The 16,728-nt window shown below is 54.3% G+C and overlaps 2 protein-coding genes across 4 annotated transcripts in view; one reads left to right on the top strand and one right to left on the bottom strand.

Annotated features, from left to right (window-relative positions):
• CBL (Cbl proto-oncogene) overlaps positions 1-5,322 on the top strand; it is a 44,162-nt gene extending 38,840 nt beyond the window's left edge. The window contains exon 16 of the mRNA XM_085316738.1: positions 641-5,322. Within this exon, the coding sequence (XP_085172864.1) occupies positions 641-921 (281 nt within the window). The 3' untranslated portion in view covers positions 922-5,322. The remainder of the gene's footprint in view (positions 1-640) is intronic.
• A 3,024-nt stretch (positions 5,323-8,346) lies between these two features.
• MCAM (melanoma cell adhesion molecule) overlaps positions 8,347-16,728 on the bottom strand; it is a 9,758-nt gene continuing 1,376 nt past the window's right edge. The window contains exons 2-15 of one of the 3 annotated variants that reach the window (XM_085316852.1): positions 14,273-14,397; positions 13,967-14,177; positions 13,808-13,878; positions 13,632-13,719; positions 13,313-13,492; positions 13,096-13,223; positions 12,779-12,941; positions 12,563-12,684; positions 12,091-12,229; positions 11,879-12,000; positions 11,655-11,790; positions 10,769-10,910; positions 10,236-10,353; positions 8,347-9,794 (exon numbers count right to left, since the gene is read on the bottom strand). In XM_085316852.1, coding sequence (XP_085172978.1) covers positions 9,765-9,794; positions 10,236-10,353; positions 10,769-10,910; positions 11,655-11,790; positions 11,879-12,000; positions 12,091-12,229; positions 12,563-12,684; positions 12,779-12,941; positions 13,096-13,223; positions 13,313-13,492; positions 13,632-13,719; positions 13,808-13,878; positions 13,967-14,177; positions 14,273-14,397 — 1,775 coding nt within the window. In that variant the 3' untranslated portion in view covers positions 8,347-9,764. Of the gene's footprint in view, positions 9,795-10,235; positions 10,354-10,768; positions 10,911-11,654; positions 11,791-11,878; positions 12,001-12,090; positions 12,230-12,562; positions 12,685-12,778; positions 12,942-13,095; positions 13,224-13,312; positions 13,493-13,631; positions 13,720-13,807; positions 13,879-13,966; positions 14,178-14,272; positions 14,401-16,728 lie in introns of all 3 variants that reach the window. The other 2 variants (XM_085316851.1, XM_085316853.1) reach the window with 2 other exon arrangements.

The raw sequence follows: 16,728 nt of genomic DNA, 5'->3' as shown, positions 1-16,728 counted from the left end.
CCATAGCTGACAGCCATTAGGTAGGATGAGCTTCAGCAGGAACTTTTGTTGACKGCCCTGGTGGGCTGGCAGAGGAAGAGAAGCAGACCTTTCTGAGAACATAATTCGGTTGCTAGAGAAATCCTGGTGGAGGAATTGTAACAGATAGATTTGGTTTGTCCGTGTGCTCCCTTAGCACACAGCAGTGTGGACATTGCTTGTGTGTGGAAAGAGCAGCACCTGGCTGGTTTAAACTCTCTGGTTCTAGAAGGAAAATTTGGTAGAGACTGTTGCATATTCTGTGCCATTTTTTCCCCAGCAGATCTCTGCTCCTCAATCAAAATTGGTATCAGAACCCTACTCATATGCATGCATACAGCCCTGTCCAATTTTTTCTGTTTACATGGTCTTGTTTTAATAAACAAGCCTGATGTGTCTTCTAATTATTTAATAAATCCACACAGTCATTTTTGCGTACTGCAGGAGAAGCCAAGCTAATCTGTACCATTGTGCGGGAAGATAGGCTGTCGGGAAAAAGTACGATAGCTTTCAGAGGCATGCTTTTGAGGCCCTGGTTATCCAGCTTAATACCATCCCTGCTTCGCTCCAAGCAGGAATCACATGCCCTTTTTTGACGTAATGCATTTGTTTCTCCTTCCAGGTTTTTCRGATGGTTCTCAAGTTCCAGAAAGGCCGCCAAAGCCGCTGCCACGGAGAATAAATTCTGAGCGGAAAGCAGGGAGCTGCCAGCCAGGCGGAGCCAGCAGCGGGACCAATGCATCACTGCARCTCTCCAGTGAGATTGAGAATCTAATGAGCCAAGGCTACTCATATCAGGACATTCAGAAAGCACTGGTCATTGCACATAACAATATTGAAATGGCCAAGAATATTCTCCGGGAGTTTGTTTCCATTTCTTCCCCTGCGCATGTGGCCACATAGCACATTACTTCCACACCTCTAACTTCTGTGGACCAACTGCCTGGGCAGCCGTAGCCCAGCTACGCACCAAAGGGGAATGGGGTTCCTTTAGAGACTTCATGATGAAGTCAGCCCTGCCTCTTAAGAGAATCAGTTATCAGGTTTTTGTGGTTCCAGATTTCAAAGCAGTGGAATGAAATGGAGCAGATTGGTGTTTTATACAGTGTATGTCTTGGAGTCCTTTACCCCTACCTCTTGTTTGAGAGAACAGATTTATTTCCAGGGTATTGGTAGAGAAAGGTATCACAACAAGCGATCCCAGAGCTGATGCCCTGGAGGCTGGGGGGAGTGTTTTGTGCTGTGAATTCTAAGTGAATGCTCTGAGAAACAAAGTCTCCAGGTCAGTGTGGTGTGTCCTGTGGTTCATGGTACTAGGTTTGGACCTGTTAGCTGCTGTGTGTTTGGCTCAGGCTTTTTAGAGCAGTTGAGAGGTGACTTTCTGCTGGCAATAAATGGAAGACCTTGGAAGAAATCTTTCGATTGCTTCCTGTTTGCCTTGGTGTTTTGCTCTTACCTATAATAATAGCATTTATTGCTTATGATGCAAGTCCTCCCTGTTTGCCTGGAGACGGTGTGACTAGCTTCTCTCAGGTATTTTCATCTTGGCAGTGCTGGGAATTGGATTTCTCTCACTATGTGTCCTCTTGCTGGCAGCTTGGGATTCCAGGGAGCTAGATACACTGAAGGTTGTGCATGTTTTAGAGGGGTGGGAGGTAGTAGGAAGAACTACAGTGAGAGCAAAGAATTGGCCACTGCTTATCCTTTTAGCCCTGCGCGTTTCGTGCTTCAGTGCTTAGACTTAATTGTGGCCCTGCTGGACTTGAGCAGCAGTTGCTGGACACTCCCATGCACTCTTTCTCTAGGAATGTTGCATCCAGTAAATATGATGTTTTATTTATCTTAACTGCATGGTGGCTGTCACAAGCTAGTGGCTTTCACACGCATTCCATCACCTCCTTTAGAGAGCTTTTGTGGGAGCAAGTTGTCTTTGTGCCAGACTGTTTTGTGGAATTGGTAGATGCAGCTGATGTATTTGTTGGTATGTTATCTGCTTTGCAGTTAAAAGAAAAAATGCAACAGTTTTCTGCATGGCTATCAAAACAACATGGGGGCTCTTCTTTCCACTTCCATTACTCCAAGGAATTGCCAGAGTTTATGTTAAAATAGATCTGGGGAAATTGTCTGTTTATAAAAGAATCACACTGGGCTTTAAAAGTTGGTGCTYAACTGGTACTTAGAAAAAAACTGACTTGTATGCTCAGCTACCTACTCTGTTCTTATATGCTTGATATGCGAGAAGTGTGTGGCTCCCTTTGAGAGGATTTAAATCAAGTAGGGGTACACATATCACAGCCTGACAGATGGACAGTGTTCGGTATACACTGAGTGGCTGTTAGCCTTTCAAAGTATGTCACAGATTATTTGCATTTCTTTAAGGGCAGCGGTAGTGACTAGGGAAAGTGTTGCAACTTGAAATACTTGTTGGAGTGTTTGTGGCAGTTGGATGAAGTTTAGCCTTTTACAGACTCCAGTGGCATGTCCCAGATCTCGGATAAACAGCTTGCAATTGGCAGAGAGGACTTAACAAGCGTTAGCAAAGGGAACAAAGCATAAATTGTTCATTTTGTGTAGAATATAAATTTCACTGTAGATCAACAGCATTATAAATTGATGCGGTGGGATTCAKACGGTTTAAAAGCAGGAACTTTCTGTCCTCACGCCTTTCCTTTCTCTGGTACAGAAAAATGTTGTCAGAAGCTGTAAGGAGAGCTCCTGTCTTAGATGCGGCACATGCAGGCCGTCAGCACTGCTGCTATTTTGGGGCCAGGGCTGAAACCTGCAAATGCAGCACTCCGTGAGATTTATGTCGGTGGGCGAGGCTCTCTGCGGCGCGAAGCGAGGTCACGCACAGCCGCGCGCAGGGGCTGCCGCTGCCCAGGGTGTTGAGTTGCAGAGAAGTCAGTGCACGTTGTACTCTGGGAAGAAGAGCTGTTCTTTTTTTTCTCTGCCCACGCATGCAACAGTCAGTGGTATCGTGAATCAGTCCTGCTCTTTTAGTGCGAAATGCGGAACGCTCTGCAGGAAYGCCTGGCAGCCTTGGTCAGCGTGTCCGGGAGCTTCTGGAGAAGCAAGCCTGGCGCTGCGGCTGCTGAGGCAGGGCCGTGGGGCAGCTCTGGTTGCCCTCTTAGTACATCTGCATGTTACAGTTGTGAGCCTGGCCAAACTGTCCTAGTGTATCGTTATTTCTTGGCTTTGTGCTGAAGAACAGGTTAAAACCCTTCTGCAGGGGAGCACTACTGTTTTATCTCTCTCTTTTGTGTATCCTCTCCGGTTGTGCCACTAGCTCCGTGTTGGTTTTGGAGCCAGTTCGGTTCGGACTTGCAGTGTAAACTCAGTGCAAGTGTGTTTAAATGTGGCGTGTGGCTGGCTTTTTCACTCGGGCAGGGGTGCTGCTGCCAGGGCTGAGTGAGAGCCAAGCTCAAGCAGCTAGAAAGCCTTAACTCTTGTTGTACCACAGTCTATGTGGTCAAAGCAGCGGTGCCCTGTCCCACACAAGCCTGTTGTTATAGCCTTGTCATAGTGCTAAATTAAACCATGCCTAGCAGAGATTTTACAGGCCTGTCTTTGGGGTTCGTGTGCCAAGGGACAGTCCCATCGGTGTTGTTCCAGATTAGAGAGCAAGTGTTGTGGCATGTATTTCAGATTTTTCTGCATGTCTCTTTTCTGTGCATTGTTTGTGTCTCAAATGATTGAAGAGACTCAAATCTCACTTTTTCCTCCTTGGATGTGTGAGTGTTCGTTAGCGTCACTGAAATCAGCGKAGTCCTGACTGTGTCCTCTGGCTAAGCTCTGTGAAGTCAATCAGGCACTTTACAGTGTATTTTCTTTGTTGTTTTTCTTTTAGAAAGATGAGCCCAAGATTTAATCCTTCCCCCCACCCCTTCTCTTCCTCGCTGTTTATTCTGGAGTAGTTAACTTTGTAGTGTTACTTTGGAAAAGGAAAAAAAAAAAACTGTCTAGTGCCTTTCTTAAGGGAATGCTGCACCTCTAGGCTGGATCTGAGTACCCCTGCGAAAAGGAAGAGGCCCAACTAGACTAGCTGTAAAACTGCCTTTGAGAGTGCGACTGATTTGAACGAGGTGGAGCAAAGCGGCAAGCGAGGTGGGCAATCGTCACTTCAACTATGACACTGTGTTTTGTAGCATTTCAACTGTGGAGGTTTCCTACTTTACCTGTTACTAACAGTGACTTGTCTGGACTGGTGCTGTATTAAGCTTGGTGTGAAGATGGTAGAATTGTAGGACAGGATTGTTTTTGCTTGTAACTGAATCAGTTCTGGTTATACAAATGCTGTTTTTCCCCCACCTGTCACCCCAGGACACAAAGAAAGCAGAAAATACTTGGTACAGAATGAGCCGGGCACAAAACGTGTGGGACCAGTGTGCGTCTCTGCATGACGAGCAGCAGGTAGCTACAGAAGGCAGGCGCCTATCATCTGTCTCGAGCAGGGTTTCTGGCTGACCTCACGTGGCCAACGCGCCCTAGCTGACTGGGAGGCTGCAATGAGACACGTCTGGCTACGAGCGTGGTAAAACTTGTCTGCTGCACTAGCCGTGTCTCTCTGCAAGTGCTGCAGCTGGAGGCTTTCAGTGCCTCTCGTGGGTAGCAGTCCATTTGCTTTCTTATAAACAGGTTTTCTGCAGGCCCCTCGCTGAGCCCTAATTTTGGGGGAGCCACATATGTTTGGGGTACAGCATGTTGCTTCCTGTGCTGGACTGATTACATTACTGTAGCTAATCCTGAGGCAGGGTCATTACTGTAAATGTCCTTTTGAGCAAGAAAAAATGCAACTCCTGGGGCACATTTTGAAAGTGCCACRTGAAAAATTAGAGTTGGGAATAAGGACACCTATTTTTGAAGTCCCTGATAAAAATGTTTTTTGAAATTCCTGGTGGGGGAGGAACAGTTGTTATTTCTCTTGAATGATGAATACCAATTTGTATAATATCAGTGTTAAAAATATTGAGATTTTCACAAAATATTTTAAAAAGTATAATAGTGTCATTAATATAAAAATATAATAGCAGTATTTAATCCTTTCAGATCTGTAAAGAATAAGAAAAAACAGAAGGTAAATATTCTTACAGAGAGTAGCTTAGCTTTACGGTTCACTTTGTTTAAAATCCTCATTTTGTTTGCAAATGCATTGTTAATGTTTAGAGGTAATACTAATGTTATTTATTAATTGTTTCCATTCCTGTATGCTACCCACTAAGAGCTTCTTTCTTTGGGATTCATTCACCTGTGTCAATAAAACAAAACAAAGTTTTATTTTTAAATAAAATTTCCTTTGTTGTAGCATACGGTGTGTATTGTGTTGCTTTTAGGAGCCCTGGAAAAAGCATTTCGCGCTGGAGACTATCTCAGACGTCTTGTTCAGAGCGTCCGGGTACRAGCTTGGCGGTTGGGGAGCAGGAGTGTGCATAGGCGACGCTGGACTTAGTGCACGGCTCAGCCTTTTCCTGCCTTTCATGTGTTCGAAGCACGGAGTTCTTCATCCTTTCTAATTTTTAAATAAAATTTCCTTTGTTGTAGCAAATGGGGCGTAGTGTATTGCTTTTGGGAGCCCTGAAAAAAGCATTTCGCGCTAGAGACTATCTCAGACGTCTTGTTCAGAGCGTCCGGGTACGAGCTTGGCGGTGGGGGAACCGGAGCGCGTGTAGGCGACGCTGGACTTAGGTTTTTCCTGCCTTCCACGTGCTGGAAGCCAYGGAGTTGTTTGTGCTTTAGACATAGTATCGAGTGTAGTTAGTAGCACTAAAAGGAAGCTCTACAGCTGCTGCTTCTCTTTGACAATGTCAGACTTTAAGTATAATGATCAGAGCCCAGACTCCTCTCTCCAGACTCTGATCATAACGTTTGCCATTTCTCWTAGCATCCGTTAGATACTAACAGGTAAGGGAGCCTGTCGCGTTCTCCAAAGTGTAGTCTCATCTATCCATAGATTCTAATAGTGAAGTTTATTAGCAGAATTACATGTTAATGTTTATTATCACCTTTCCTAGCTGTTGGTATAGTTAYGTACTATAATCTTTTACTGTCTAATAACAGAACCTATTAAGCAGAAGTGCCTGTTAGTAACCATAGTAATAGCTACAATAGGTATAATTAGGCATCTGATATTTAACAATAAACTCTAGTAATAGATTCCATTTATTGTAATTGATTACTGGTATTTATCACAACTAGTTACAACAAGTCAGATTCTAATAGCTTGTGATTAAATATGAGCTACTTATAGAACTGTCCAGTACAACTTATGGATAGACTTTATAGTAGCTAGCAATTCAATTTTCTTTTCTACTGGAATCAAATACTAATACTAAATAAATATTTTTTACTATTAATAGTAGTTACTGCTACACCTGATTACAATTTGTAGCAATAATAGCTGTAATTGATAATTCTACTCATAGATTATGTTTTTAGAATAGATTATTGCAATCTATTTGATTGTTATTGGAATCCATTCTAAAAACAGAATTACCCTGAGTAACTCCTAGTCYCCACAGTAACTTTTTACAATTATCTATTATAATCTAATAGATAGAAACTATAAGATAACTGAGTTTCTAGTTATGATACCAATGGCTACAAATAGATCATTCTAATTATAGAATGATGCATTAGTATCCATAGTAGGAAGTAACAGTTACTCTTACTAGGTTCTGATAGATAAGCTATAGGTTGTAATAGATACCTGTTAGCAGTTCTTAGTACCTATAGTTAGCACATTCACATAGCATAGTTCACATAATTCTTTATTTGAATATATTAGTGAGTATCYGTAGGTGTATCTATAGTAGCTGGTAATTTAATTTTCTTCTATAACTCTATATTAATAGATTCCAAGAGATTATCTACAGTAGCTAGCAATACAATTATCTAATAATGCTGTAAATAGATTGTTAATAGAAAATTGCATTAATAGCTATGATAGAATCTAATAGAATCCTAAATTCTATTAAAATTCATTAGTAGAATGAGTTGTTAGTATCTGTAGTAGCTAACAAAATTTTGTTTTATAAACTATGAGAATCTTAGAATTACCTATTAGTATCTATATTAGTATTAGTGCAATTATTCATTAGAAGCTATTACTGTTAGCATATAATAATGAACTATCTTTTTGTATTTAATGTCTATAGCAGCTAGTAATAAAAGTACCTGTTTGTTAGTATCCATTAATAGATACTGGAAGATAATTGTTGCTAGCTTCTGTACATGTAACTCTTATCATCTATTACACTATTTTAATGGGATTATGTKTTAATAGTTTAGTAGTCCAGCTAGTATCAGTACTACCTGGCATTTTCCATTAAAGACTATTAATATCCGTATGAGTTGGTAGTACAGATCTTGCAAAGTATTGAAATCTAATAACAAATCTAATATTAGTATCTATACTAGATATTAAAAGACTCTAWTAGATTATACATGATTGTCATTACCCTAGAGCTTCTAATAGGTCATTGTTTCAAGAGAATTATCCATTAATATCAATTAGTGTCTATATTAACTATTAATTCAATTATTTTATTGTCAAATACTAGAATCATTTATTAGTAGTTATCACCATCTATAGTGGCTAGTAATACAGTTACCTCTTGGACTGTAACAAGTTTAAATAATAGATTATTATTAGTGACTTTAAAACTAATAGTTAACTATTATAGATTCTAATTATCATTGTWATATTAGACTCAGATAGTAACAGATTGTATGTTAGAAGAATTACCTGATGGTAGTTATTTGCATCTGTATTAGCAATTAATACAACTACCTCTTTGAATTTGTTTGAATCATTTATTACTATGTATAGTTTGTACTAATACTGTCATCTATTAGAAACCTAACAAACCAAAGTATCTACTTCTATCTGTCAGTTCCTGTTATTAGCTATTACTCCCTATTAGTATCTGAAGAGAATTGTCCATCATCTGTTAACAGAATTATCTATTCTTGCTGACCGAAGTAATTTTCCTTCCCTAACTGGTGTTGAAAGTGAGGTTAAGCCAACACYGTTGAGCTGGTAGGGTGGATTTCATCCGCGTCTTCCGAGCGCCCGGTGCCTGGAAGAGGGCAGGGGAAGGGGGTTAAGCCAACACTCATCCGCCGAGTTCAGTGCACACGGTACCAACTTACACTACTGCAGAAAGGAACAGGCCGTTTCCCACGCCAGGGTCTTGCTGCGGGGACAGCAAGCCTGAAGGTGGGAGGCTGCGCCGTGCCACCGTCCTTGACGACCTGCTCCTGGGAAAGGGCAACGTTGCTGTTGCCGTCTGAACTGCGTTGCTGTTAATGCAAACAAATTCAAAACCARGCTTTGAGCTTTTGACTTTATTTTCACATATATATATATATATAATATATATAAAAAAACCCTTGCAAATATCAGACGAAAACTTATTGAAATTTACACACAAACCAACAAAAATATATATAAACCAAAGCTTTTGCTTCAACAACACTTCTAGCTCATGAGTATAGCCCACCCCTCGCCAGCAGGCTGGCTGCTCCCTGCAGCTCCTTGTTAACAGCAGGAGCTGGGCACGGCAGGGACGTTTCTCTGCGTGCCCAGGGTTACCCCAGGGCCCCGTGCTGGAGGGCTGGAGGGGGGAAGACGGCGCGCCGACAGAGTAGCAGTACGTGACTGGGAGGAAATGAGGGGGCTTTGGGGGGGGGGGCTGATATCTCTAGGAGGAAAAGCCGCGTTTGGAGGGCGGGGAGCGGGACAGAGCCACGGCAGCGCACGGAAGGGCAGGCTGTCCAGCACCCGACCTGCTCGGCCACCGGCACGGCTACGGGACCAGAGGTGCCGCTGAAGCGCAAAAACACACCAGGTTGACTGGGGGCTGATATTCTTCAGCACAAGAAAACCTGAGACATCACTGACTAGTCCTGGCCTAACATTCCTCAGCTTGAATTTTGGGGGCCCCAGGGCCCACTGCTCCCAGCAGCTGTACAGCCCCCCTCGAAGTGACCCAGTTCCTGAGGGTGCGGGAAGGGGACGCCCTCCCCTTCGCGAAGCAAGGCTACGGCACAAACGAGACCCCCACAGCCCCCCAAACGCAGGGCTGGTGACGTGCGCGGGCGCTCCAGCACCCCGTCCTCCTCCTGCSCACTACTCGCTTCCAGCGGGATCCCAGCTACCGTTCGCGGAGCTCCCTACCCGTGCAGCGCCGCCGGGACGTGCCGGGCCAGAGCAGCCCAAAGGAAAAGCAGAGAACTAACGGGGCTCCGCCGCCCTCCGGGCAGCCTGGCAAACCCGGCTCTAACTTGCACCACTAACATGCTTCAACTTACCTGCACGCAGCTACGGCTAAGGTGATTGGGCTGCCCCAAGGAGAGCTCTGAGTAAAAGCAAGACTTAGCCAGCTTTTCTGAGCAAGCTTGGGGCAAAAATGCATCAAACCCTTCCCACGCTTGTACAGAACAGATTTCCTGCCGAAGGCTCAAATCCTTCCGCCAGGTAGCTTAACGGGCTCTTTCCAACACCGCCTGTGACTTCTGAGTAGCAGGAAGCGAGTCCAAGTTTGCTGCTAAGCCGACAGCCTGGGAGCCCCCAGGCGAGGTAACGCRCGGTCGGGCGGGGAGGTGCTGCTCCACGCGCCGCGGGCTCAGCACCGCGCCGCGGGAACCGTCCCTGGCCGCGCGCCCCAGGCGCCGGCGCAGGGGTGGGACGAGGCAGTCCAAGAGCAGGAAAGGCTTGAAGGACGAAAGCACTTAGTAGATTCTTCTCTCTAGTTTCTCAGATCGATGTATTTCTCGCTCTTCAGTCCACCACCAAGAAAGAGAGGGGGAGAGAGAGGAGAAAGAGCAGTTTAAAGCGAGGAGGAGACAGAGCCTCTGCGCGGCAGGCAGCAATGCTGCGGGAGAAAGCCGCCGGCCCCGGGCACCGCTCGCCAGCTGAGCGCCAGCCCCGGGGCGGGGGCGGCGGGGGGGGACCCTCGCCGGACAGCAGGGGCTCGGCTGACTCCCGGCTCAGAGCAAGCAAAACCGCAGCCGGCTCGGCGGGACGCGCCGGCGYGGAAAGCCTCGCGCTGATGGCGGGTGATGAAGGCCCATGCGGGGTTGGGAGTGCTGGGACAGGAGCTCGCCGAGGGGGGACCAGCTTTACCTCGACGCGGCCCCTCCGGGCTCCTCGGCTGCGCTCCGAGCCCGCGGAGCGGCCCCGGCCCTGCGGAAGGGCAGCGCCCGTCGGTCCGTCCTACCTGGTCAGCGGCAGGCCTCTTCTCGCCGTTGGCGCCCTGCAGGAGCCCCGCCTCTTCGGAAAGTTTATCTGACTTAACTTCAACTACAATCTTGTCTTTACGCGCCTCTGGCTTTGTGCTAGGGGAGGGAGGTGACAGTTTTGAGACACGCTCGAGGTACCAGAGAGGGCAGAGGGCCAGCTGAGCGAGGCCGAGCCCTGCAGCTCCGTCTCGGGGATGCTCCGGAGCAGAGGGAGGCCAGAGGGGACGGGACTCCGGCCTGGGGGCAATCTGGGGCCGCCCAGCCCTCGGCTGCTCTATCGCTCTGCTGCTCTCCTCGTCGCCTCCCTGCGCGGAAGAGGGGAGCGGCGCGGACCCCCAGGCTGCGGGAAGCTCCGAGTGCCACCGAGACCCCCGCACGGTGCCCCCCAGGCGCGGCCCTGCTGCCTCCCGCCCCGGCGGGGAGCGGCGGATGCGATGAGATGGGAAGCGTGAGCGATGCCGAGCGCCTCCGGCCCCGAGAGCGGGCTAGCAGGGCGGGATGCAGTGCTTACATGTCCTGTTTGCCAGCGCGGCCACACGGGATCTTGCCTTTCTTGTGCAAGAAGTAGATGACAGACCCCAGCACCGCCACCACGAGGATGCAGACGATGATGGCCACGATGATCACGCCTTTGCTCTCCGGCGTCTTGTGATCTGGGCAAGGGAGGAGAGGAGGAGGTTAAACGTGTCCCACCCAACTTCTCGTTACTGCCCCTCCAGGGGAGGGGGCGGGTGCATCCCCCCTCCCCACGGGCTCCGCTCCACGTGCTGCCCCAGCTCCCCACGGGGCGCAGGTCGTGGGCCGAAGCGCTCCGCTCGCGCCGTTTCTGCACAGCCATGCTTTGCCCCCTGCTCCTCTCCGCCACCCCCCGCASGCTCTAGGGGCACGGCTCACAGGGATTTCCGGCAAGACAGCAGGCCACCCCTTCGCTGCCCGGCCCAGACGGCCTGGGCTGCAGGAAGCCGCGTGCGCTGGCCCTGCTGAGCTACAGGCCGAGCAGGCAGCTCGTACACTGCTGTGTAAACGAGCCGAGATGGAGCCTCCGTTTCCCACTCCGCTCAGCGGGGAGAGAGGAGAAACGACACGTGCAGCCCAAGAGCCAGCGGACAAGGCTCCTTCCTTCCCGCAGCAAGGCTCAAGTGTGACTCCTGCTGATGGCACACTTCCATCAGAGCCCGGGCTGAAGGACGCATGCACCCGGCACAGTGCAGGGTCTGACCTTTTCTGACGGTCTCCACTGGTATGGCAGGGTGGGAGGGAGAGAGACAGAGCTCAGCCATGCCACGCCACGTGCGTGGTGGCTCCCAGCAGCGTGGCACACGCCAGCGCCTGTGCGAGGGGTGCTAATCCTTCTCCAGGCTCCCACGGGCGGGCAGAGGACAGTGCCCAACACTCACCGAGCAGCTGGATGTGCTTCTCACTGGTGCCCAGTGCATTGGTGACCCTGCACATGGCTCCTGCTCGCAGCAGGTCATGGTCCACACGCACTGTCAGGTTGCTGGCGATGTGCTGGTTCTCCACGTACTCATGAGCCTGCAGYGGAGAAGCGGCAGGGAAGGGTTCAGCGCTGGGGGCAATGCACAACCCCTTCGAGAGGCCGTGGCCCGTCCCCAGCTCTCACCGTCCCATTGATATTCCACTGCACGGAGGGCCGGGGGAAAGCGATGGCCTTGCAGGTCAGGTTCACCACCTCGTCCTGCCGCACGTAGAGCGGCGAGCTGATGGACACGATCCGCGGCTTCCCTGCGGGCAGGGCAGGTCAGCGCTGATGGCTCCCGGGGGCAACAGGACTCACCCGGGGGGGTGCACACCCGTGCACACACCAGCTCTTACCCTGGACAGCCACAGCCACCTGCTTGCTCTTCTCCAGCCCCGGCACGCTGTGCGCGGTCACCTTGCAGCTGAAGTTGCTGGAGGTTTCGAAGGTGAGATTGCTCAGGAGAAGCTGTTTCCCTTCTGCAACCTTCCTGCCCTGTGAGGGAGGGAGGACCCACGGCGGTCAGCCCCAGGTACGGCCCCTCAGGGCCCAGCTCCTGGRGCTCTGCAGGCATCCCAGAGACCTCCAGCCCTGCCTCCACGCACAGCAAGGGAGCTTGCGAGCACAAGCTCTTCCTGAAGTGCTGGCCCAGACGTGAAGCGGAGGTTTACACAGGGCAGAAATGGACACTGCAAGTGCAAGCAAAGTGCGCACACAAACTCTCAACCTCTCAGGAAACAGGGCGAGCAACCTCCGAGCTCCAGGCAGCTTGCTGGTGAAACCAAGGCTCGCCAAGCTGAGCCCAACAGTGCCTAAGTGCCTGCTCACCTTCGCATCCCTCCACTGGAAGTCCARGTCCACGGGGCTGTCAGCATTGCAGCTCAGCTTCACGCTGTCTCCTTCCCTAAGGGGTGAGGATGGATCCATCTTGACACTGACCCCTTCRATATCTAGGGGAGGAATGGAGGGAGATCAGCGCAGAGCAAGCAGGAGGGCTGCGAGACCCATCCTGCGATGKGCAGGGTCCCATTCGCCCCGACTTACAGTTCACAACAAGCTCTACATCTTTCTCCAGCTGTCTCAGATCATCCAGGTCAAGGGTCTGGCACCTGTACAGACCGCTGCTGCTCTTCTTCACATCCTGCAGGTTCAGCACCCCAGTGCTGGTGTCTGCTAGCGATGTCACGTCCTGCCAGCTGTCCTCCAGCTGCAAGCACGGGGGAGAAAGCACGGCTGTGATCCACACACAGGCACCCCCCCTCCCAGGCCCTGGGTCCTGCTCCCTGGGTGAGGGRCAAGGGACAGCCAGGACTCGAGACGTCTGCAAAGAGAAGAGGGTCGCGCTTCCCCTCCCGCCTCACCCCTCTCTTGTAGAAGCTGAAGACGGGCGCCGGGTTCCCGTCAGCCTCGCAGACCAGCCTCACGTCGTCCCCCTCCTTCACCAGCGCCGGGGACGGCAAGACCCGCAGCGTCACGTGCTGCGCGGGGTCTGCGGGAGGAGGGAGCGGGGAGGGTCGGCGCCGCGGGGCCGCCGCGCGCCGCCGCGGCCCGGACGCGGCCCCCGAGCCGCCGACTCACAGAAGACGGTGACTTTGACGCGCTGCGACTCCACGGCGTGCCTCTGCCCCCGGAGCCAGTAGTGCACCGTGCAGTGGTAGAGGGAGTCGCGGTCCTCGCGGGTGACGTAGGCGAAGAGGCTGCTGCTCACCGTGTACAGCCAGCTGGACTCGCGGGTCACTATCTCCGGGATTTTAACCTCTGCGGGGGAGACGGCGGCTGTCCCCAGGCCACGGGGGGCGAGGAGGGGGTCCCGYGGCTCCAGCCAGACTCCAGCTAGCAGAAGCACCCCGGACCCTCCCTCGGGGGGCAGACACGATACCCCCCGTCCCCAACTCACTGTTCTCCTCGGCCTGCAGCTGCTCCCCGTTCTTGTGCCAGGTGATGTTGGGGGGCGGGAAGCTGTTCCTGCTCACGCACGAGGCGACCTGCGGCAGCRGGGAGAGGCTTGGGCACGGGGCGGGTCCCGGACCCCCCGGCGCGGGGGGCGCTGGCGGCCGCGAGCCCCGCGCTCACCTGCGGGATGTCTCTGCTCTGCACGGAGATGCCGCCTCTGCTGGCCACGATCTCGGGGGCCTCGGGGATTTCTGCAAAGAGCAGCCGCCCCGCGAGCGTTAGGGGGGCCAGGCCGGGCCCCGCGGGAAGCGCCGCCGCCGCCGCCGCCCCGGCACTCACTGTAGACGCGGAGCTCGGTGCGGTTCTCGCCGGTGCCGTGGCCGCCGGCCCCGACCTGGCACACGAGGGTCCTGGCGTCCTGCACGGCCACGCGGGCGACGGAGAGGGCGTTGTCGTCGCCCACCGACAGCCGCCCCTTGTAGTCGGCGCTCTCCTCCAGCAGCTCGCCGCCCRCCACGGAGCACAGCTTCACCCGGCTGTGGCGGTCGATCTGCGAGGCGAGCGCCCGAGGCCGGGCTGAGTGGGCGCCCCGGCCGCGAGCCCCCGGCCCCGCGCCCGCCGCTCCCCGCCCCGGCGGCCACTCACATAGAACCAGTTGATGTAGGCGTAGGATCCGTTTCCGGGGATGGAGAAGTTGCACTCGATCCTGGCTGTGTCCCCGTACGCCACTTCGACCACCGCCGGCATGGAGACCTCCAGCTTGCCGGCCGCTGCTGCGGGGCAGAGGCCGTCAGAGGCCGTGGGGAAGGGGCCGCGTCCCCGCGGGCGAGCGGGCGCCCTTGGAGCAGCCTCTCTGCCAGCTGGGCTTAATCCAAGCCCAGAGCGGTGCTAGTGCCTGCTCAGCCCTCCGTCCRAGCCACGGGACCTCGCCGGCCCCGAGGGCCAGGCGCCCCGCGAGGAGGTGCCCGAGGAGCTCGGCAGGGCTCGGGGAAGGCACCAGGCGCTGGAGGCTCCTGCCAGCGGCACGAAGGCTGCACCGCACCTTCCCGCGGCCCCGGGGCCTGACGTCAGCCCGCGTGGCCCCGCGGCGGCCCGCGAGCTCAGGCACGAAAGAGGCGCCGCGTTCCCGGCCGGCAAGACGGGACACGCGGGGCGGCGGCGAGGAGGGGCGGCCCCGGCCAGCTGCGCCCTTCCCTCCTGCGAGGCCGGGGGGGAAGGGGGGGGTGCGTCAGAGGGGCACGGCGCCGTCACCGCTGCATCCAGCCGGGACGCATCCTCCCCGTCCCCTTGCTTCGAGGTTCCCACCACCTGGGAACTGAGAGCTGCCGAGTCCTGGCTTCGCCCGCGCCCCACGCAAGGTCACCCCCTCGCCGCATCCCTGCTCCCCGCCGCGGGGCGCGGGCACGCGGCGCCCGCTCGCCCCGGTGCCCGCATCCGCCCGCGCTGCCCCTCCGCCCGCTCTCCCGCAGCAGTAATGCAGCGCCTGGCCACGCTCCAGAGCGGCAGAGGAACGTAATGGCTATCGATCCGGGACGGGGAACAAGCAGCTTCCCGGCGGGCTGGGGGGGACGGGGGCAGCGGCTCGGCCGTGCCGAGGTGGAGCAGGTGCTGGGAACGCCCTCGCCTCCGTGCTGGAGCGGCCCGGGGCCCGCGGTGGCGAAGCGGGGCGGGGGGCTGCGGGTGGCCCTGCAGCGGGGGGCAGCAGCCTGTCCCCYGGCAGCGGAGCTCAGCAGCCGCTGCCCAGCCCAGGTGTGGGAGCTGGGGACAAGTGGGCTGGAGGAAACCAGCTGTGTCAACAGCTCCCCTGATAGCGCCGCTCCGTGACAGCCCCGCGCTTCCCACGGGAGGCACGGCACGGCCTCAAAGGGCAGCGCTGCGCCCACGAAACACCCCTCGCCCGCGGTGGGTATGTGGTGGCAGACCCCAAAACACGACCTGCAGAGGCCCCCAGCCCCATCGTCGGGGCGGCCCCCTGGCCAGCTCTCAGCCCTCATCTGCCTCCCAGGCACAGCACGCTTAGCGCCAAACAAAGAGGGACAAGCACAGCGCTGCACAGGAAAGGAGGTGCTGGAAAAACAGGTGAAAGCACAAGAGATAAGCACCCGTCGGGGTCGGGCATGCACCAAGTGCATGCAAAGAAAAAAAAAAAGACAGCTCTGCAGTGGAGGCACCTCTCCGCCCGCACGACCTGCACCGGCCGCCTGGCCCAGCCAGGCGCCCCTCGGCCCAGGTACGGGCTGTGCCCCAGGCTGCTCTCCCTGTACCCTGCCCTGAGCCCCGACACCTCAGCACCGCAAGGAGCCAGGCCGGGCCGTGCCCCTCGCGAGGCTTTTAGCCCTTCAGCACGGGACCTCGAGAGACGAGAGCTGCTGGCTGGCACAACGGACCCGCTCGACACGAGAGCCCTCGTCCCGGCGGCGACGCAGCCGCGAGCGTGAGCTCAGAGCCAGGGAATGGCAGGCATCCGGGGCTGGCAGGAGGCACGAGTCCCCGCTGCCCCTCCAGTGCCCTTGCGGAGGTGGACAAGTACGCTGGAGGCCCCACCCTGCCCGGCACAGGGGTGGCTGCCCGCTCCCTCAGGGCAGGCCGGGTACAAGGGTGAAGGGCTCGGCCAGGCTCCGGTCCTCCCAGGGTGGGCAGGAGGCTGGAAGGAGCCCCGCAAGCGACGCTGCCAGCTGGGGCCACATGGTCCCCCCACAGCCCTGGAGTCGGGGCTGCCCCACGATCCCGTGGCCCCTGCTCCGGGCTCCCGGGCAGCTCRGAGACGTGCCGGGCGCAGCGCCCCAGGACAGCGGGCTCTGGGGGCGAGGTGACCCCCTTCGCGCCCGGCAGGGCTGCGGGGAGCCGGGGCAGGGCCAGAGCCCTGGCAGCTGCGTAGGGAGCGGTGCTGAGCTCCAGCCTGCGCCATGCACCCCAGGCACCTGGCACAGCTCCAGCGGGAGACCTAGAGATCTGGAGAGAACGTCTGCAGCAAGCAAGCAGGGAAGGGAGGAGAGCCCCTGCGCCTTTCCATCTGGCTCAGGGACAGCCGGCCAGCAGCCAGAGCTTCACGAGAACAAAGATTTGCTTTTAGAGCCGGGGAAGGGGGTGGGGAGCGGCAC

The sequence above is a fragment of the Rhea americana genome, unplaced genomic scaffold (genome assembly GCF_003343005.1).
Source record: "Rhea americana isolate MKP2758 unplaced genomic scaffold, rheAme1 scaffold_48, whole genome shotgun sequence".
Classification (NCBI taxonomy): Eukaryota; Metazoa; Chordata; class Aves; order Rheiformes; family Rheidae; genus Rhea; species Rhea americana.
This window is presented reverse-complemented; position numbering and strand designations above follow the sequence as displayed.